Source organism: Rhincodon typus, chromosome 9, assembly GCF_021869965.1.
Source record: "Rhincodon typus isolate 14 chromosome 9, sRhiTyp1.1, whole genome shotgun sequence".
NCBI lineage: Eukaryota > Metazoa > Chordata > Chondrichthyes > Orectolobiformes > Rhincodontidae > Rhincodon > Rhincodon typus.
Genome location: NC_063340.1, coordinates 57,458,434 through 57,480,588, shown reverse-complemented (window position 1 = coordinate 57,480,588; position 22,155 = coordinate 57,458,434). Strand labels below are relative to the sequence as shown.

At 40.0% G+C, this 22,155-nt stretch overlaps 2 protein-coding genes across 2 annotated transcripts in view; both read left to right on the top strand.

Moving 5' to 3' along the window:
- eprs1 (glutamyl-prolyl-tRNA synthetase 1) overlaps window positions 1–13,525 on the top strand; it is a 49,477-nt gene extending 35,952 nt beyond the window's left edge. Inside the window, exons 19-25 of the mRNA XM_048600740.1 lie at window positions 764–919; window positions 2,451–2,648; window positions 3,896–4,069; window positions 5,356–5,516; window positions 6,889–6,967; window positions 7,609–7,673; window positions 8,290–13,525. Of these exons, the coding sequence (XP_048456697.1) occupies window positions 764–919; window positions 2,451–2,648; window positions 3,896–4,069; window positions 5,356–5,516; window positions 6,889–6,967; window positions 7,609–7,673; window positions 8,290–8,440 (984 nt within the window). The 3' untranslated portion in view covers window positions 8,441–13,525. The remainder of the gene's footprint in view (window positions 1–763; window positions 920–2,450; window positions 2,649–3,895; window positions 4,070–5,355; window positions 5,517–6,888; window positions 6,968–7,608; window positions 7,674–8,289) is intronic.
- A 5,185-nt stretch (window positions 13,526–18,710) lies between these two features.
- The window catches only part of LOC109918382 (zinc transporter 10), a 29,001-nt gene continuing 25,556 nt past the window's right edge, over window positions 18,711–22,155 (top strand). Inside the window, exons 1-2 of the mRNA XM_048600742.1 lie at window positions 18,711–19,258; window positions 19,651–19,719. Coding sequence (XP_048456699.1) covers window positions 18,817–19,258; window positions 19,651–19,719 — 511 coding nt within the window. The 5' untranslated portion in view covers window positions 18,711–18,816. The remainder of the gene's footprint in view (window positions 19,259–19,650; window positions 19,720–22,155) is intronic.

The following is a 22,155-nucleotide window of genomic DNA, read 5'->3' as shown; positions in this document are numbered from 1 at the left end:
AAAATAGTCACAAATTAACACTAATCTAGACTGAACTAAATTGTTCTACGACTTAGTATGGAGGAAAAAAAGTGGTATTTCCTTTTAGAGTTGGGAGCATGTGTTATGTAGCTTCCATTTCTGTATGATTTTGTATTTAAGAAAATGTTCCAGCAGACCACAAGATGGAGCCAAATCTCAGTTTTACTCAATATTTTCTCATAACCCTGTTCAGAGATGTTATTACACAGTTCTGGGGCAGGTGGGATTTGAATCCAGATCTCCTAGCTCAGAGGTAGGAACACTGTCACTGCACCACAAGAGTCCTCAATTTTGCACTATTGCAGTTGGAATCCAAAAGTCAGTAATTGTTTATTGCCCTTTAGATTGTCAATTAGAAATCTTGTTAACTCATTAATTCAGCTCTCGTTATGACAATTCCATTGCCTTTATTGACTGTGAATCTATCTGGTTGAAAGAATAAGCTTGTAAGCGATCAGCATTTCTGACATTTTTTTCACTTATTGGTATCAGTGTCATTACTCCTAGATAGTACAACACCAAAAGGCTACTTTGGTTAGCTTCTGAAAAGAAAAATAATTTGGACTTCCACTATTTTAGTTTATTTTGGAGCATCTAAATTTGTTATTTCAATGAGGGGATTTTTAAAAATAAATTGGATTCTTTGTATTAACATTAATGCCGGTGTTGTCAAGTATGCCTGTATTACAAACTGCATATTGGTGTTCTTTCAACATTCGTCAAATAATATCTGCCATTGCAGGTTTTGCAAATTCTGGAACTGTATGCACAAGTATATGAGGATCTACTTGCAATCCCTGTGGTAAAAGGAAGAAAGACTGAAAAAGAAAAGTTTGCAGGTGGTGACTATACAACTACGGTTGAGGCCTTTGTATCAGCCAGTGGAAGAGCCATCCAGGTATATGCATTTTTAAAGTTGATGATATACAGTACCCAAGATATTGCTACCTAAAGTTTTTATCTTGACTGAAAATCACTTGATTTTTCATTACGTAAGTATAACAGTTGAAAGGCGATGCAAAAATTTCTTCCTTGGGGTTTTGGAAAATCGAATTATTTTCATACTTTTTCGAATCACAGAATCCCTACAGTACAGAAAAAGGCGGTTTGGCCCATCGAGCCTGCACTGACCCTCAGACCGAGCCCCCCACTTTATCCCCATAACCCCGCATCTACAATGGCTAATCCACATAGCACTGGACACTACGGTGAAATTTAGCATAGCCAATCCACCTAATGTGCACATCGTTGGACTGTAGGAGGAAACCGGAGCACTTGGAGAAAACTCACGCAGACACATAGGGAGAATGTGCAAAGGGGACACAGTTCACCAAGGCTGGAATAGAACCCAGGTCCCTGGCACTGAGGCAGCAGTGCTAACCACTGTGCCACCACTAGAGCCATTGAATCTTTCACCAGTTTCAATTTTGCTGAGTGGTGAACTGAAATAGAAGAAGGGTGACTAAATCTGTGCAATAAGTGGGAATATATTTGGGGTCTAGCTAGGGAAAAGGACGAGGGTGGATTTCACAGACTTCAGTCTGAATATTAATCATAAACAGAGGCCTTGCCTGCAGACTCCACCATACAGCTTAATCTCTTGGTCTGTTGCCTTGCAGTTTATGGGACTTTAGGTACATATCCAAACAGTTTAAAGAGGCACTTTTCTGATTTGAGCAGGTATAGGTTACTGAGGTTGCGGGTGAGTGTCTCAGGCAGCATTTCCCAAATTGTCAAATTTCAATTCCACAGCATCCAACATTTGTACTTGAGGGGTTCCTTGTCTAACAATCAGCCAGACTTGGCTCCACTCTGGCAGACAGTTCTCTAGGTTGTGTCAGTCCTATCCACAACTCAGTGGGGTCATAGCCTGAGACTGGGGCAGGGGCGGAAAACCTAAGATGGGAGCGAGAAGCCTTCATGCTTCTGCTGGCCTATAACATTGCTGAAAATGTGCTTATCTTCTCCTTGGCATTTTTCTCCTTTCCCTTCAACTTGTTTTTTTTTTAAATAAAACCTGTTCAGAGATGTTATTATGCACCTCTGGAGCAGGTGAGTCTTAAACCCAGGCCTCCCGATCCAGCGGTAGGGAGTCCAAGAGGGCCTTCTCAACTACGTGGTTTACTCGGATTAGTGAAATGCAGGTGACCGCTGTTAACCCTGCAAAATGGGTTAAATCAGAGCTCATTGAAATATTGAATAGCCAACCTACATCTTGGGTGCAGATTTGCTGTCCAATTAATGTCCTATTATTAAACCTGGATATGGTTGAGGTTTCAGATTTAAAAAATTTTAACGTCTGACGTAAAATTAAACTGCCTGTTTTTGAGTGTTAAAATTCATTCACTTGTTTCATGAGTTCTTGGAGGCTGTAAACTTGTATGGGATTAACTTTTCCCAATATTGAAATTGTAGTTTTGAAATTGTAGGGAGCAACTTCGCACCATTTGGGACAGAATTTTTCTAAGATGTTTGAGATTGTGTTTGAAGATCCAAAGAAACCTGGAGAGAAGCAGTTTGCATATCAGAACTCCTGGGGGCTTACAACTCGAACTATTGGGGTTATGACAATGGTCCATGGCGACAACCAAGGTCTGGTATTGCCTCCAAGAGTTGCTTGTGTACAGGTATGTGTGTGTTTTTTTTTTTTTGAAAGCAAAGTTTCTGCAAGATGAAAATTTGTAAAGTGGTGAAATTGTTTATGACTCCGTTCACAATTTGAGGTTGTCATTGTTGTGAAATCGGGTTCTAAATTATAGTATTCTTTTAATAAATAGTGTGAAATAGGCTTGAAATATTTTGGTATTTAATTTTTTATACTAATGTTAAAACTGAGAATAAATAAAGTATAGTTATGGGCCAGAGGGAACAAATTATGTTTATTCCATGACCACTTGACAATGGAAAATTGGAAAAGGGATTTTTAAACTCAGTTATATATGTGAATTAGCCTCTGGATTCTTTTCAAAGCAAGAAACTACTTTTTTAACTTACTGTTCCTACACTCCAAAATGGATTGTGGGAGCAAGTTTCAATTGCTCATTCATAGATGAATTGCTTATGACTAAAGTTATAAATTACTTGGAAGGAAATTACGTGGAAAGGCTTGTGCGATAACACCAAAATTGAGATTTCCAATGTATATGTGCTGTGACAGCAGATCTCCCATTGCATTGCTCACAGAGAATTGGAATATGCAGTAACTTGAAGGGAACTTTATTTTTCATGTGATGTCTGAAATCAATGATCCTTTTAATAGCAGGATGTTGATGTTATGAACTCATTCAAAGGTTAACTTCAGGGAGACTCCCGGGTTAAGATTGAAACCCTGGCTTTGATTGTGACAAGATTAATTATTGTTTGCTGGTCCCAGTCAAAGATGCATCAATGATTTTAAAGTGAATACAAAAGGATACAATGTTATTCAACTGGGTGCAGCTGAATTTTTAAACTGTTACCTTTGTTCTAAGAAATATTCACAATCATACCATACATTTAAAAATCCACAGCTACAGGTTAATAGAATAATGCATTATTCATTCTATACTTTGATTTGTTCTATCTTAACAAAGTAACATTTTCAATGATGTCATTGAATCAGTCTGGCTGAGACTCAATTTATTATACAGTTTGGTCATCTGGAGAACTAGCTAACTGCATATACACAGTTTTGCATCTAATGTACCTGATCTGTAGATAAATGATGGTATTTCTAGGTACCATAAATAAAAAAAGTTCCATTTTCCAGTACTAGTGTCTCTTACTTTTTTATTAGCACAGAACTTACCAAAGCAATTAAGGAGTCCTTATTCAATGTGTTTCATGATTATATTATAATTGCTTATTTAGTTTTATTTAATTGCTTATTTTATAGGTTATAATAATACCATGTGGAATCACAAACACACTCTTGGAAGAAGACAAAGACTGTTTAATAAAAAAGTGTAGCCAGTATCTTGACCGGTTGACCAATGTTGGAATTCGTGCTCGGGCTGACTTGAGGGACAACTACTCACCTGGCTGGAAGTTCAACCACTGGGAGTTGAAAGTAAGTGGCTACTTTATATTTCTATTGAAATGCATGAACCCTCCTTGGTTAGTTTTATTTGGCAGAGAGAAATTACTGTGCCCATGGTGCAAAGGATAGAGGTTATGAATGGTATACAAGAAGTAGATATTTGCTTTTTATAGAGAGAAGTTGGATGTTTATTCCGTTTCTGGGACCAAAATTATTTCCATATCCTCTGCAGCAGAGTTTGGAAATTTTGAAACTGGTCTCATTGATGTTATCTTGGTCTTCAACACCTGTATTTCATAGAGCCTGTTTTTCCTTGTAATTGGAATAAATTGAATTACACAAATAGTTCTCAAGAAGTCATTTTGGACTCGATGTTAACTCTTTTTCCTGTATCAACAGATGTTACCAGACTTGCTGAGTTTCTCCGGTACTTTGTTTTTACTCCAGATCTCCAGCATCAACAGTATTTTTGCTTTTTCCCACTAGTTGCTTAGGTGTGTAGAACTTGAATGTTGCTGAATGTAAGCATTTTATCTTGTACTTCTCAGGGCAGTGCAAGGATGTCAAATTTCAAAAGGAGTAACAATTTATACCATATTGACAAAAAGTTTTTCATATATACAGGAATCTGTGCATTGCAGGCCAAAGCAATTTGCCCAGATATTGCATCTTTTTTAAATTAAACAAAAGTATGAGAGACAATAGAATTCTCAGTGCCTCAGCCAGCCAGACTAAACTTGCTAACCAAATCAGCACCCTTTTCTCATGTAGTAAAAATTGTTGCTTCCTTTGAAATTTGACGTTCTTAGGTTTGTCCTGATTACTGCAGGACAAAATGAATTGCATTATTTAGTACAATTACTTTACTTCATACTGTGTATGAATCTCTAAAACTGGTTTGATTCAAGGATGCTCAGAATTGCTTTAACTCTTCAGTTTTGTGGGTTTAAATAACAAAAAATATTTGCTCCATTAATATAGCCAGCAATTCATCTGGTCTAATAGTACTTTATGATATCCTTATTTAAGGAGAATCTGCCGAGGTCGGAATGTTATCACCAACCACAGTAAATATAATGATGTCTATAGCTCTTACAGCATTTGTCTATTGGGTGTTCCTTTAAAATTCTACTCTGACATATAGTATTCTGGATATCCTTTATTATCGCACTCTGAATCTTCCAAGTTTATTAAAGATTTGCGAACAACAGTTGCAGCATCTGATCCAGCTTCAGTGCATTATATTATAGCTAGGATTATCCTTTATTATTTTCATTCGAATGGAACTAATATTCTTTAATTTGTTCCAATTTTAGGGTGTACCAGTCAGGCTAGAGGTTGGACCACGGGACATGAAAAATAATCAGTTTGTCGCTGTCAGACGAGATACTATCAACAAACTGACAATAGCAGAGGTTGATGCTGAGATGAAGCTGAAGAATTTATTGGAGGAAATCCAAAACAATCTTTATAACCGGTATTCCATATTCTCAGTGAAAATTCCTCTTTTAGGATTCACAGTCAATGTCTATTTGAACAATTCCTCAAGCTCAGTACTACCCAGTGACTATCGCTGAATAAAGATATACACTTTTTCTTGCACTCGGAGGACATTTTCTAGAAAGGCGATATGAAAAGAAACAGTATTTTATGCTGTACGAGAAGACAATGCTGAAAATCGGCAAGTGGACTCCGATTGGTGGAGCATTACCTCAGAAAATGCACCATGTGCCTTTTTCAGTAAACTCCTATAAGCATGAATGTGTTTCAAATTTGCACCACTTTCTTTGGAACCGCCCACCTCCTGAGAAATTGGTACAGCCCCTATGGAGAGGAGCTTCTTTTGGACATGGTCCTATGACGAGGAAAATATACTGCTTAATCAGTTCAACCTCTACCCTGTGTAAAGGGATCTATGACTCAGCAAGATCAAAAAAATCAACCTCCCAAGCCCCACTAGGTTTATGTTTGGTATAGGAGTGAGCCATGCAGCACAGTAAGATTGCACTAATCCCTCCGTTATGGTTTACTATCTTACATAGCTTTGTGTCATCTGCAAACTTGGAGATTTCATTTAGTTTCTTTATCTGAATTAATTTATATAGTGAATAGTTGGGGTCCTAGCACTGATCCCAGCAGTACCTGATGTTATTTTGCCATTGATTGCACTGTCTGTTTTGTTCACTGTTTTGCACTATTAACAGCAAAAACACAACGCAAGAAATAGGAGCAGCAGTACACGATATGCCCTTTCAAGACTACTCTGCCATGCATTCAATCGTGAATGATCTTGAACTTTAAATCCTTATTCCTGCCTGCTGCTCATATCCCTTTTACTCCATCACAGGTCAATAATATCTGAATTCTGGCCTCAAATATATTCAATGATGGAACATCCACAACCCTTTTGGGTACTAAATTCCAAAGATTCACAGCTCTGAATGAAATAATATCCTCAAATGAGTCCTAAATGATGAACCCCTTTGTCTGAAACCATGCCCTGTGTTTGTTTTTGTTTCCACTGATTAGGGAATCTCTCTCTCAGCATTTATCAGGTCAATCTGTGCATTATTGCATAGTTTCAATGAGATCATCTGTCACTCTTCTAAATGTCTGAAAATATAGGCCCAATTTACTCAGCCTCTCAGCATAGGCCACCTCCCTCTTTCCAGAATCCCGGTGTGGTGCAAGATTCTTCTTTCAATGTGGAGACCAACACTGCACTAGACTAATGAACTGCGAAATCCGTGCAGTAGGGAGAGTAATCTATTAGTAATTTAGCTATCATGTTCTGCAGTAGAGATTATGCTACTTTTTCATCATTTATTATTTTTCTTCCTATGAATAAGAGCTGCTCAGGATCTAAAGGAGCATATGGTTTTGGCTGACACAATGGAACAATTTCAGCAAGAGTTGGATTCAGGAAAGGTATGATCTCAGTTAATTGCCTTCTACTTATGTTAGCTTTAAGCCATTCATGTCCAATACTTGGCACAGTTAGATAGTACCTATCAATTTAGATGTGAATATAGATAAAACTAATAGAGTCATAGAGATGTGCAGCACGGAAACAGACCCTTCAGTCCAAGTTGTCCACGCCAACCAAATATCCTAAATGAATCTAGTCCTAATCGACAGAATTTGGCCCAGATCCCTCTAAATCCTTCCTATTCATGTACCCATCCAGATGCCTTTTAAATGTTGTAATTGTAATGTTATGGGATTTTCTTTCGCCATTTCCTTAGATACAAGAGCTTTGTATTAAATGTTTATGGTGTTTCAGTGCAGTCTTCTGACGTGTTGAACAAAGTTCCTACCAATTAGCATTAAATTATTAATTACTGAAATGTATGGGTGACATGGGAAATGGTTGGGGTAGTTGGTGGTGGGGAGAGTGGAGGAGAGAGAAGTCCACGTGTCGTAGTGATTAGAAGCATTATGCGCAGGGCAAATCTTGTACTGTGCTGGTTAGCAGCACATGATTCTGTCCTCCAGCACTACATTTCCCACAGAAATATAACTGCTGGTTCTAAGTTTAGAATTTTATATTGTTGTCTCACTCATTTCAGATTGTGCAGATTCCTTTTTGTGGTAACATAGAATGTGAAGATTGGATCAAGAAAACAACAACAAGGTAATAATAAATGCCAGAGTTGTAATCTCAGTTCTTTATTCATTGCTGCCATCCCAGTATTTGAATCATGTCTGACGAGTGCAGAGGAAAGCTCACCTTGAATTAATTTATGGACGTCTCTTTTAAAGCATTTGCTTATGTTTTCACTTCAATTTAACTATTAGCTGAAACATGAGGTAGCTTGAGCAGAATATTGTTCAAACAATATTCAAAACAACTACATGTCATTGCCCTGTCTGCCCTCTTTGGTTGAGTAACAAATTTCATAGCAATATTTGAAAAGAGCAAGTGATTTCTCCCAGTGACCTAATCAATATTTATCTCTCAACCATTATGACCATAAAACAGATTATCTGGTCGTTATCGCATTGCTGTTTGTGAAACATTGCTGTGTTCAAATTGCTTGCCCTGTTTCTTTATCTTAAATTAATAAATATACTTCAGCAATGACTTTATTGAACGATGCTGTCTAAATTCCTTTTCTTTTTGGTTTAGCTTTTTGAATCTGCAAGGTCCTCTTCTGCTATTTTTCACCTGTTTAGGATAATGAAGGTGTGGGGTGGGGGTGAAGGTTTGATTTAGTGTTTCATTTGTTTTTGTACATTTCATGCTGCAGGGATCAGGATATTGAGCCTGGTGCACCATCTATGGGAGCCAAGAGTCTCTGCATTCCTTTCAAACCTCTTCGTGAACTACCACCTGGAGCCATATGCATCAGTGGCAAGGAGCCTGCCCAACACTATGTACTTTTTGGCCGCAGCTACTAATTAGGAAACCAAGTGTGAAAAAAATATCATGTCTTTGACCTTACCTGTTTTTATAAGATGAAAAATTATAGTTACTTTCACCTTTTTTGTGTATTTTTATCTAGTTATGAAAATAAACTGTATCATCAATTAAAACAAAACTCCTAGGGCTATGGCTTACAAATAGGTTCCAGATATCTTACTCAATAGAAATAAACCTTTAATGAATATATTTCTCTTTGTGTGTTGTTTAAACAGTGTAATGACTAACTCTATCATTATCTCTACCAACCCACTTTCCCATGCATTGAAACAAGCACAGTGAAGGCTGGAGAAACTCAGCAGGTTCCGAAGGACAGCCATACTGACTCAAAACATTTTCTCTGTGCAGAGAAAAACAGACGCTGCCAGACCTCCGAAGTTTCTCCAGCTTTTTGTTTCAGATTCCCAATATCAGCAGTATTTTGCTTGTATTTCTGTAATTTGATCTGTCTCACCAGAGTGATTATCACAAATGCAAAAATGGGTGAGGTGATGTCAGTTGCTGATGTTCCGCATGTCTGGGAGAACCAGTGACTGAAAATCCAGAAACAGAGCAAAGAGGCGTTTGGTAGCAGTGACCATTCTGTTGGCAAGGTCTGTGTGGTGGGTGAGAGAGTCAGCAGCTTTGGACTGAATTTAGATGGGCAGAGGAAGACTTGCAACATTGAGATTCTCCCCTCTTTCCCCTTACTTTTCTGATTGCCTGAGGTCTGGCTCAACCAACTATCCTTTTGTAGGGAAGGTAGTTGTGTCGTCACTTTTAAATGCTTTTGTAGGTCGTGGGTGTTGCTGGCTGGTGTCAGTCGCTAGGTGCCCTTCAGAAGATGGTGGTGAGCTGCTGCCTTGAACTGTTGCAGTCCATTTAGTACAGGTAGACCCACAATGCCATTAGGGTGAATCTTCTGGAATATTGGCCTAGTTGCGTTGAGGGAATGGCGATATATTTCCAAGTCAGGATGGTGAGTGTTTTGGAGGGGAATTTGCACATGGTGATCCTATATATCTACTGCCCTTTTCCTTCTAGATGATAGTGATTGAGAACTACCAAGTAGAGTTCATGTGCCCGCAAGCTCCTTGTGCCACTTAGTTGTAATGTTCCTATAAAACACTGGCTTGACTCTCGTTTACAGAAAATGATCATTTCTTGTAGAAATTTTGCAATGAATCCACATACTTGGCTACAACAACTTAGTCTAGACTCAGTTGTTTGAATTAATTGTATAATAAAATAAACAAAATTTCAGCATTTTAAAAGAGCAATCTAACTGGTATCTCTGCTAACTCAATTCTGTATAACTTGCCCTGAAAAGCAAACTAAAACAGAGGCAACATTGCAACATGGATTGGAAATTGACTGGGAGGTAGGAGAGAGATTAATGGATACATATTCTGATCGGTTATTTGCTTCCAATTGTGTTTTACAGAGAGCTGTGCAATGGAGTCATAGAGTTGTACAGTATAGAAACAGACCTTTCAGTTAAACTTGTAAATGCCGACCATGTATCCTAAGTTAATCTAGACCCATTTGCCAGCATTTGGCCCGTATCCCTTTAAATCCTTTCTATTCATGTACCCATCAAGATGCCTTTTAAATGCTGTAATTGTACTAGCCCCTACCACTTGCTCTGGCAGCTCATTCCATACACACGCCACTCTGTGTGGAAAAAGTTGCACCTCTAGGTCCCTTCTTATATCTTGTCCCCTCTCAGCTTAAATCTGTGCCCTCTAGTTTTGGATTCTCTTACCCTGGAAAAAAGACCTTGGCTAATCACCTCATCCATTCCCCTCATGATTTTATAAACCTCTATCCCCTCAACCTTTGACGCTCCAGGAAAAGAAATCTCAGTCAGTTCTGCCTTTCCCTATAGCTCAAACCCACCAATCCCAGCAAAATCCTTGTAAATCTTTTTTAACCCTTTCATGTTTAATAGCATCCTTCCTATAACAGGGAGACCAGAATTGAACACAGTATTCCAAAAATGACTTACCCAATGTCTTGTACAGCCGATACGTGACATTCCAACTCCTATATTCAATGCGCTGAAGGCAAGTGTTCCTATCACCTTCACAATGTTGTCTACCTGTGACGCTACTTTAAAGGAACAATGAACCTGCACCCCAAGGTCTCTTTGTTTGGTAACACTCTGCAGGACCCTACTATTGTGTGTAAGTCCGATCCTGATTTGCCTTCGTTTATCTAAATGGAACTCCTTCTGCCACTCAGCCCATTGGCCCATCTGATCAAAAGTCCCTTTGTACTCTGAGAACCTTGTTCACTGTCCATTACACCAATAATTTTGGTGTTGGCCTAAATTTTTCATGAATGAAGAACTAGGGAGTTGTAAATAAAAAAATTGCATATGATGCTAATCTGGGAGGCATAGTATGTAGTGCATATGGTTACAAAGGATACTGAATAATTAAATAAATAGGAAAAACTGACAAATGGAGTTCAATGTGGCAAAGTCATAAGCTATGAATCCATAAAGGAATTGGAATATTTCTCAGGTCATATGTTAGAAAAGTGGTGCATAATGGGGTAGAAGTACACATCACTACAGGTTGATAGAAAGGTCCAAGAGCGAATAAAATATTGGCCTTTATTTCAAGGTGATGCAAATGTAATTGAGGGTAAGATATGCTTCAGTATTATACAGCAATGCTGAAACTCTAACTAAAACTGAAATGCTGGAAATACCCAAAACGTCTGGCAGCAATTGTAGCAAGAGAAACTGTTAACGGCTCAGATTTAAGATGTTTTATCAACCTAAGAATTTAATGCCATTTCTCTCACCATTGCCGTTGCTGGATCTGTTGAGTGTTTCAGTGATTGTAATGCCATCTGGAGTACTTTGTATTCAATATTTTTGATGTTATTCACCATATTTATTGTTAACCTCACTTTTTTTAAAAAAACTCTTTCATGAGACGTACCTTGCTGACTCAGCTAACATTTATTGCCCATCCCTAAGTGTCCTTGAGAAAGTTGCGGTGAGATGTCTGCTTGAGCCACTGCAGTCCTTGGGATGCAGGAAAGTACATGGTTCTGTTAGGAAGGGAATTCCAAGATGGGTGAGTTATTGAAGTGCAATAATTGGTAAATGGTACACACTGCTGCTGTGCATCATTGGAGATGGGAGTGAATTATGAAGGCTGTGGATAGGTGCTAATCAAGCAGCTTGCTTGTCCTGAATGGTATGGGGTTTCTTGAGTTATGGAGCAGCATCCAACCAAACATGTAGAGAGTATTCCATCATATTGCTGACTTGTACCATTAGAGATGGCGGACAAGCTTTCAGTCAGCAAGTTTTTAAAAAGGCATATTTCCTAGCCTCTAACCTGCTCTGGTAACCACTGTATTTATGTGGCTAATCCAATTCAGCTTCTCGTCAATAGTAACTGCTAGGATGTTGACAGTGGGAGACACATCGTTGGTGGTGTTACTGGATGTCAAGTACCACAAGGGTCAGTGCTTTGTCTACAACAGTTCACAATCAATATAAATGGTTTGGATATGGGGACTAGCTGTAATACTTCCAAATTTGCTGATGACACACCATACTGTGTGGAAATACATGTCATGAGGAGCATATAGGGTTTCAAGAAGGCACAGACAGGTGAAGTGAATGGACTAGAACACAACAGATGAAATTTGAATAGATCTGGAGATATTCACTTTGATGGGAAAAAAAAACCAAAAGGCAGAATATTTCTAAAATGATGAAAAGTTGGGGAGTATGAGTGCCCAAAGGGATGAGGTGTCCTCATCCATAAGTTGCTTAAAGTTAGCATGGAGGTGCAGCAAGCATTTAGCAAGGGAAGTGGTATATTGGCTTTGAATTCAAGGGAATTTGAGTATGGGTGAAAACATTCAAATGAAGGTAGAATACTGCAGTCGCTGGAAATCTTTAACGGAATGCTGGAAAAACTCAGCAGGTCTGGCACCATCTGTGAAAAAAGAGTTAACATTTTGAGTCTGATTAAACTATGTTGCCAGACTGGCTGAGTTTCTGCAGCATTCTCTGTTTGTTACAGGAGTAACATGTCTTGCTACAATTGCATAAACCCTTGGTGATGTCTCACCTTGAGTACTGTGTATAGTTTATCAGCAGAGGGGAATGCACTGGAGGTTCACCAGATCAATCCCTTGTATAGCGGGACTGTTGTGAGGACTTTATATTAATTTACTGGATGTTAGTGTTACTGGCAAGACCAGCATTTGTTGACCATTCTTAATTGCCCAGAGGGTAGTTAAGAGTCAACCACATTGCTGTTGGTCTGGAGTCACATGTAGGCCAGACTGGGTAAGGACGGCAGCTACCTCCCCCAAAGGACTTTAGTGAACTAGATGGGTGTTTTCCAACAATCGACAATGAATCAGTCACTGGCTCGTGTAGCAGTATACTTCTGGGTATTTCCTAGTTCGGAATTCGGTCATGAACTCTGTGCATTTTAAAGCATCTTCCGGAAAGTATACAGAATAAAATTAGATGTTCTTTTAATCCATAAAATAAAAGCAACATTTTTAATACTGTTTTAGAATAATTTACAAGACGGGGGTGGCGAGTTCTGGGTTTCCCCGCATTTATTTGTTTTTCTTTAAATTTTTGCTTCTACTTTTACCTTCTGGTGATCGGCTGGTGAAGAGCATCGTCCAGAGGGAGACTATTGATGGTAGCAGCCTCAGGCGGCTTGTGGGCCCGAGTTCTGGAGTTGGCAGCAACGTGACGGTTTCAGAGTTGGCCAGCTGGTAGAAGGAGGATGTTTCGGAGGCGATTGCAGCAGTGAAGGCAGCATGCTACACTCATTGGCATTGTGGCTGTGTCCTAGTATTGTGGTGGGTCTGGCCCAAGATTCCAACGGCCCTGGATTCGGTGGCTTTGATGTTGGCTTTCTGCGGTGGCGGAGAATGTAGATCCTGTTTTTACCTTGAAGACAGACTTTGTCTTAATTTTTACATTTTTTATGTATGATTTCTGTTATAGCTGCCGGAGTATGGCGACTTAAACACTTTTCACTGTATTTTTTGTAAAAATATAAGTGACAATAAATTACTAAACTATTCTATAATTTCACTCCTTTAAGACAGGCTGAAATAAGTGGCTACCATTAAATTACCTTGTTGGTATAAAATATGTTCTGTCGCTGAAGGGAGGCACATCCTGTTGAAACTTTTCATTTTATACTCTTCAGGGCAATTTGCGAAAATAGCAATAAAGCGGGGCAACAACATTAACACTGTACAAGAAAATTATGGATTGGAGAATACCGTAGTTATTAATGATTGACATAACACATTAGGGCAATGGTTTTTTTTTTTAGAAAAGCAGGGCCCTGTATATTAATATATGTAGTTTCCAGTACATGTAGGGTGCGCCATTCTGCAAACCTGATTGAAAATTCTAAATTGGCTGTTACTGTAATTCCTTGCAACTAAACAAGGTCAGAGAGTTCTTCAGTAAAATGTGACCTAATCCAGTATTGCTCAGAAAGCAAATGGGTGCAGACCTCCGTCACATTAATGAAAATTTGCTTATCCTGTGGTGGCCTTTGACAGATAATGATTGTTTAGCTTGTTTGTAGTTTAGAATAATCAAAGATTGACTTTATTTTCGAAAACTGGAAGGACTGGTAGGTTTTAGGAGCAGTTCGGAGGAGACCTCACTGCAGTCAGAAGTAATTTAGTTTTCTCTCCTTGGAGAATACGTTGGCCCAACAGAGAAGTTTTTAGTCTCTGAAAAATCCAACCAAACACTCTTGGTTTGGAAATCTGCAAGTAATTAAAGGCTGGGAATAATTTAAGATCTCTGATTTGAGAGTATTCATGGAAGAGGACTCCACAGTTCATCGAAAATAATTTGGGGAGAATCAGATCATTCAACTTTAAAAAGATTTAATGTCAAGGGGTAATTTTTCCAGACTTGAGTCTCTGCAACAGATAGTGTTGGAAAGCTGGTTGAACCTTTGTTTTGCTGTGTTTTTTAAGAACTTTCTGACAGTGTTCTAAATTTACAGCTTAGTTTTTTGTGTAATAAACTTCTGTTGTTAAAGAAACTCTGCAGCTCGTGTGACTATATTTCAGTGATTGACACTGATGTCAATGAAAGTAAAACATATGATCTATCATGCCAGATTTCACGCTGGGATCTAACTTGGCCAGAAGTACCAACAGTGAGAGCAGGTCCTTCAGTCCCTTGAGCCTGCTCTGCCATTTGATAAGATCATTGATAATCTGACTGTAGCCTTTACTTTCCTGTCTGTCCCCATACCCTTTTGACTCCCTTGTCAGTAAAGCATATATTTAATTTGGCCTTAAGCACATTCAATGACCCTACTTCCACTGCACTACGGAGAGCAGTTTTCGATAAACTATTGATTCTCTGAGAGGAAAAATTTCTTTTACTTTCTATCTTAAACGGAAGACTCTTAATTTAAAACAAACAAAGAATACTGGCGAAACTCAGCAGGTCTGGCAGCATCTCTGGAGAAAGAAAAACAGAGTTAATGTTTCAAACAGGAGCCTCGAAGAACACAGCAAGCCAGGCAGCATCTGGAGGAAAGGAGAAGTCAATGTTTTGGGTATTACCCTTCTTCAGGACTGAGGAAAGATAATACCCGAAATGTTGACTTCTCCTTTCCTCCAGATGCTCCTGACTTGCTGTGTTCTTCCAGCCTCCTGTTTGCCTACCTTGGATTCCAGCATCAGCAGTATTTTTGTTTCTTAATGTTTCATGTCTGGTATGACTTTAGCACTTGTTCTGAAACAGTCTGACTCCAATATCAGTGTCCTCACTGAGGCAAACAACCCCAGTTTTGAGACAAGTGTTTATGGTCACACTGGGGTTGAATGGGCCATGTCATCCCCATACTTGATACAGGACTATTGTGAGCTTTGTCATGGTAAACAGTTTACAGGAGGACAGAAAAAACATTTCAAAATTTTCCTCAAAGCCTTTTTGAAAAAATACACCAAGACTGCCCAACCTGGAAAAGAAGCAGCCACAAAGTTGACAACTGTCTTGGGCATCACTGACAAGCCCAGCTGGAGGCTAAGTACAAACAATAGAAGGGGTGTGTGAAAAGCCAAGCATCTCACCCACCAGTTTCAGCAAATGCTATCTGACCCACCAATGGCAGGGTGTGGGGATCTGGTATTGGACTATCTAGTTACCCGAGGACCCACAACATCGAAGTGGAAGAAACTTATCCTCAACCTTGATGGACTGCCAAAGATAGAGACTGTCTGTGTTCGGGTCCAGTTGATTATTGCACTCATCAACTGAGCCTTGTGATCTTTTTCTAAGAGTATAGTAGATTTTGGCTCAGTCAAGCAACTTGTGTTCTTTGCAGATGCAGCATTCTTCCCTGTTGGAACTAGAGTCCTTTGTCAAGTGCTCTTTCAAAAAGGTCAAATCGATTATACTCAAAATTAATAATTCTGATAACACATTGTCCTGATACTACATTTCAGAAAGTACTTCCTCAGCTGTAATGTGTTTTAATAACAAATGAGTTAGGAGCAGGGGTAAGCTATTTGAGCCTGGTCCACCATTCTTAATAATAGCTGATCATCCTCCTCAATGCCATATTCCTGCTCTATCCCCATACCCCTTGGTGTCATTTGTAAAAGAAATTTGTCAGTCTTCGAAATTAATATCTAGGTTTCTGCAGTACTCTGGGAGAAAGAATTCCAAACATTTGTCACCTTCTGAGTATGATGATGATGATCAGAACTTCAAAGTTCTATGGACATTTTTAACTTTTAAGTGCAGAAGTATGTATATTTTCTTAAAGAGGGAACTGTTAATAAAACACTGCAAATCAAAATTCAGTGGTGTCTGACAAAGTCCTGTGAGGGGCCTAAGGAATCTCACACCTGTTAAGTGTCAGGAAAAGATGAGAGAGAGAGAGAGAGAGATGTAACGGGGTTGGGGGGGGGAATAATAAGGGGGTTGACTATCTTGCCCCTCTCAGCAGAAAGGTACGACTTGTGCTCTTCCAGAAATATTATATATAAATTGTTCACCCTGTTTTGTGTGTGTGTGTGTGTTAGTGAACTGACATTCATGTGGGTTCAAGTACTAATTTGCTGTGAAGGTCACTGTTGAAGAACCACCCACCAGTCACTCCCCTGTACCCAGGTAAAAAGGTGTTCTTTCTTTGGTGGAAGCCTGCTATCCAGCAAGCCAGTTCAGAAGAAAACAGGACAAAGAAAACAGAATTCTCTCACTTTGAGTGTGGCCAGCCAACCGCTGTAAACAGCAAACTGAACAAAAGGGTTTCAAGTAACTCCAAAATTGACTGTTCAAGTAATAACATTCCATTATCACTTCATCATCCACATTCATGTCTATATCCACAGTACATGTTATTTATTCAAAGAACTCCAATAAATTAGTATAACATGGTCAAAAGTCACATGACACCAGGCTATAGTCCACTAGGTTTATTTGAAATCACAAACTTTTAGAGTGCTGCCCCTTCGTCAGGTGAAGTGAAGACAGCATCCTGACACAAACTTTATAATCAGGAAGGTCAAAAGATCTTACAAATGGTGTTATGCCTCAACATGTTATCCCTTTCACAAAATCATGTTAACTCTGCCTGATTACCTTAATGTTTTTAAAATGTTGTCTATAATTAAAAAATATTATCCATGATAATAGATTCTAACATCTTTCCTATGATTGATGTTAAGTACAACTGGCTTGTAGTTTCTTGCTTTCTGTCTCTCCCTTTTGGAATAAATCAGTTACTTTTGCTTTTTTTCAATTTAATCCCCCAAATCAACAGAATTTTGAAAATTTAATACCATGCATCTACCATGCACTGGTCCTTCTTTGAAGATTCCAGGATGAAAGCCATCATCATTCAGGGTTTTGTCAGTCCATAGCTCCAACAATTTGTGGAGTATCACTTCCAATATTGCATTGAGGCTCTATCTCCATTCCATTTCCTGATTTATTGCTTTTTTGGGGGACGTTACTTGTGTCCCCTATTGTAAAGACCAGTGCATCATGTGTATTTAATTCATTTGCCGCTTCCCTTTGTGTAACTAGATGTTTTATCTTTATGTTTGATGCTATATTTTAAACTTGTTTTTTTAGTTAACTGTATATCCCTTGGAATTTTCTTCCTCGTTGGAATGTGTCTGTTCCACGTATTCTGAAATATTCCCTTAAATGTCTGCCGCTATATCCCTACTGACACATCGTTTAACCTAATTGCCAGACTTCATGCCCACATAATTGCTCTTACTCTTAGGTTTAAAATACTAGTCTTGGACGACTTCTCTCCCTCAAAAGATGCCTGATCGGGATTGAAAAGCGTTATGTATTTTCTAACCAAGCTGCTCAGAGGTGTTTTTACACACCTCTGGAGCAAATGACACTTGAACCCTAGTCTCCTGGTTAAGAAGCACTGTGATGCTTCTTTCCCATTCTTGACGAGTTCAATTGACTTCCTGCCTTCACTAAGGTGTCTGCCTACATTAACAGCAGCCTGGTCCTATGAAAGCGCTCTCTCAGGGAAAGGGACAAGTCAGCTCACTAGCTTGATGGTTTTGGTCTGCCTTGTTGTTGGTCGCCTAGCCTCTAGAGCTGCCTCCAACTTGCTCGAACATTACCCCGTCCGCATGAACTCCGTTTCACTTTCCGAGGATGTAAGCGGACCTGCTGAACGTGTGCTGCTCATACTTTTCATCATTGTATCAATGTTTCGTTGTATCATTTAATTGATACATCAACGTTAGCTCTAGCAGTTAGCACATTATACTGACCGTTTTGATAAGTAAAAAAAAAATCAACGTTATTCCACTGACAGCATCTCTAAGAGCACAGATATAAAGGTTGGGAGCAAATTACTGCAGATGCTGGAAATCTGTATTGAAAACAGAAAATGTTGGACATTACAGCGGGTCAGGCAGCATCCGTGGATAGAAAGCAAGCTAACGTTTCGAGTCTAGATTGGGATTTCTCACAGTAATTGGAAGTTTAGGGATGAAATACAGCCATAACCAGTCGAATACAAACAAAAAACAATACCCAAAAGATTTGCCTCAATTCCGGTCTCGAGGCGTGGCGCTTGAAATAAGATTTGCACCTTACTCAGCACCGTTTTAACGAAGGGAGACATTTGTTGATCCATTGGATGAGGGGGTAGGCTGCAGATGTAAGGCAACACCCTCCTACAAACACAATCAATAACCGGTGACACTTGACTTGCCGTACAGGGGTGATGTTTGTTTTGGAGAGACGCCACATCTGTCTGTCTCTGTCTATGTCTCCGTCTGTGTGTGTGTCCGTCTCTGTGTCTGTGTGTGGTAGTGGTGACCGCCTACCTTCCAGTCACCGGCAATGGGCAGATCCAAGTGCAGGAACGGCCGCCTCATCTTCATGTTGGTGATCACCGCTGGCTTCTTCGTGGTCGAGCTGGTGGTCGGGCACTTGGGCAACTCCCTGGCGCTGGTGTCCGACTCCTTCAACATGCTGTCCGACCTCATCTCGCTGGTGATCGGCCTGGTGGCGGCCAGCCTCGGCAAGATCCGGAGGCACCCCCGGAACACGTACGGCTTCGCCAGGGCCGAGGTAGTGGGCGCGCTGGCCAACGCCGTCTTCCTGGCCGCCCTCACCTTCACCATCTTGGCCGAGGCCATCATCCGCCTCATCAGGCCGCAGAGGATCGACGACGTGGAGCTGGTGCTGATCGTCGGAGCCCTTGGGCTGGCGGTGAACATCATCGGGCTCATCCTCTTCCAGGACTGTTGCTTCCAGAAACAAGTCTCCAGCAAACCCACAGGTGCCCGAGGATTTCTAGCTCGGAAATAAAACACGAAGCTCCCCGTGGGGCCAAGTGCCTTTCCCATTGACCACGTTGACTGGTTATACTGGGCTTGGTCAGTAGCTGTTTCATTTAATTCATCAAAATACGCTCCCAGTCCAAATTACAGGCGATTGGGAACAACAATAGTAGGTGGACCAGTCACTGGATGAGGATTTATCACATTTTCTGACTGCTTGTCATTTTGCAACGTTTTTGTGTGTGTCAGTATGAACAGGCGTGTCCTTTATTGTGTAATATTCAGTGCCGTGCATAATTGCCAGTCTGTCTTTAGAGCTCGTCATCTTTCATCTAATTTCCAAAGAAGATGTCTGATCATCGAATTTTTCTTGTGCGTGTGTTTTTTTTAGGTTACTTGGCAACGGGTACCGGAGAACAGAGAGAAAACAAAGCGCCAGCAACTGCTTTAAATATTCGAGGTAATAACAATGGGCAGGATTGTTACGGTCGCCGTGAGGCTGACTGCAGTTTGGGTACTTAGATTCCGTTTAACTAAACGGAATGAGAACGTAGCTTCGGAATAGTATGAATGAAGGGCAATTTATCGCCATTCTCTTTTCGGATTTAATATAGACATAAACAGTACTGTGCATCTTGCACGAATCTTGCTTGAATAAACTCAAGAAAATGCATTGAAATCCAGCAGGTCAGGCAGCATCTGTGGAGAGAAAGCTGAGTTCAGGTCCAGTGACCCGTCTTCAGAACTGGGATTCTCACTGAGTTATAAATTGCCTTGGCATTACCAAACATTGAGTCATAGAGCCATACAGCATGGAAACAAACCCTTCGATCCAACCAGTCTACACTGACCATGTTTCCAACTAAACAAGTCCCACCTGCTTGTGCTTGGCCCATTTGCTTCCAAACCTTTCCTGTTCATGAACTTATCCAAATGTCTTTTAAATGTTGTAACTGTACCTGTATCCAGCACATTGTCTGGCAGTTCAGCAGTTCATTCCACACATGAGCCATGCTCGGTGTAAAAAAAATGCCCCTCATGTCCTCTTAAAATTTTTCTCCTATCACCTTAAAAATATGCCTCCTAGTTTGAGCACCCCCACAGTAGGGAAAAGGACCCTTGTCGTGCACCTTATTTATGCCCCCAAAGTAGTTTTAAATGCCCAATATTAAAAACAAAAGCCTCCAATTCAGCACTATTTCATGTGAGGTTGTCATTGTCTTGCCACATCAATGGGCTGCACCATCATTAGAGAGAGATGACTGAAGGTGGTTTGAGAAGATTACCACAGTAACCTTAGTTGGTATGGGAATTGAACCCACCCTGTTGGCATCAATCTCCATTGTGCATCAACCATCCAGCCAACTGAAGTAACTGGCCCCACGGGACCATTTTGTGTAGCGTTTAAAAAGATGCTTGTGAATCTCTGGTGTTGCTCCCAGTATGTGGGCGAGTGCATTGTTTTTTAAAACAATAGGAGCTTTAGAGCTCTGTTACTCAGCTGTAGTTTTAGTTGGCCACAATGTTTAATTGTTGCAAATCCTGAGAGCTTAAAGCTTAATTGTCACAACTGACTACTGTCAACAGCATGGAAAATCTGTTAGCTATGTCCATGAGAAATTAGTTTTCCCACAAAATTCTATCATGATATGGTATTACCTATGTCTAATGTTCATATGTTTTCTCCAATGTTGTATCTGAAAACATTGATACAATCTTTCCTGAAGAATGAAAGGCAATCTCTTTGAAATGTATGATTCTGAGGGGGCTTGACAGGCTAGATGCTGAGAGGATATTTCCTCTCATGGGGGAATCTGGAACTAAGGGGTCTCCCATTTCAGTTGGAGATGAGAAATTTTTCAGAAGGTCACAAGTGTTTGGAATTCACTTTCTCAGTGAAGAGAGAAGGCAGGGTTATTGGATGTAGTTACAGCTGGGTCAGACAGATTTTGATTTACAAGAGAGTTGAGGGTAAAAAACAGAGAATGCTGGAAAGTTCTGAAAGTTTGACAGCATCTGTAGACAGAAAAACAGTTAATATTCTCAGTCCAAAACTCTTCTTCAGAATTATTCCAAAGAAGAGTCAATGGACCCAAAATGTTAAGTCCTTTTTCTACAGATGCTGATAGGCCTGCTGAATTTCTCCAGCATTCTCTGTTTTTATTTCATATCTCCAGCATCTGCTTAATTTAGCTTTTATTATTGGGACTAGACAGGACAGTGGAGTTAAGGCTAAAGTCAGTTCAGCCATGATCTTACTGAATGGCAGTGCAGGCTTGAGGGACATAAGAACATAAGAAATAGGAGCAGGAGTAGGCCATCTGGCCCGTCAAACCTGCTACGCCATTCAATAGGATCATGGCTGATCTTTCCGTGCATTCAGCCCCACTTACCCGCCCACTTACCATTACTCTTAATTCCTTTACTGTTCAAAAGCCTATCTACCTTTGACTTACAATCATCCAACAAGGTAGCTTCAACTGCTTCACTGGGCAGGGAATTCCACAGATTCACAACCCTTTGAGTGAAGAAGTTCCTCCTCAACTCAGTCCTAAATCTGTTCCCCCTTATTTTGGGGCTATGTCCCCTAGTTCTAGTTTCACACACCAGTGGAAAGAATGTCCCTGCTTCTAGCTCATCTATTCCCTTCATTATTTTATATGTTTCTATAAGATCTCCCCTAATTTTAGATTTCAATGAGTATAGACTCAATCTATTCAGGCTCTCCTCTATCAATTCTGGAATCAACCTAGTGAACCTCCTCAGCACCCCCTCCAGTGCCAGTATATCCTTTCTCATGTAAGGAGACCAAAACTGTACAGAGTACTCTAGGTGTGGCCTCACCAGCACCCTATACAGCTGCAAAATAACCTCCCTATTTTTAAACTCCATCCCT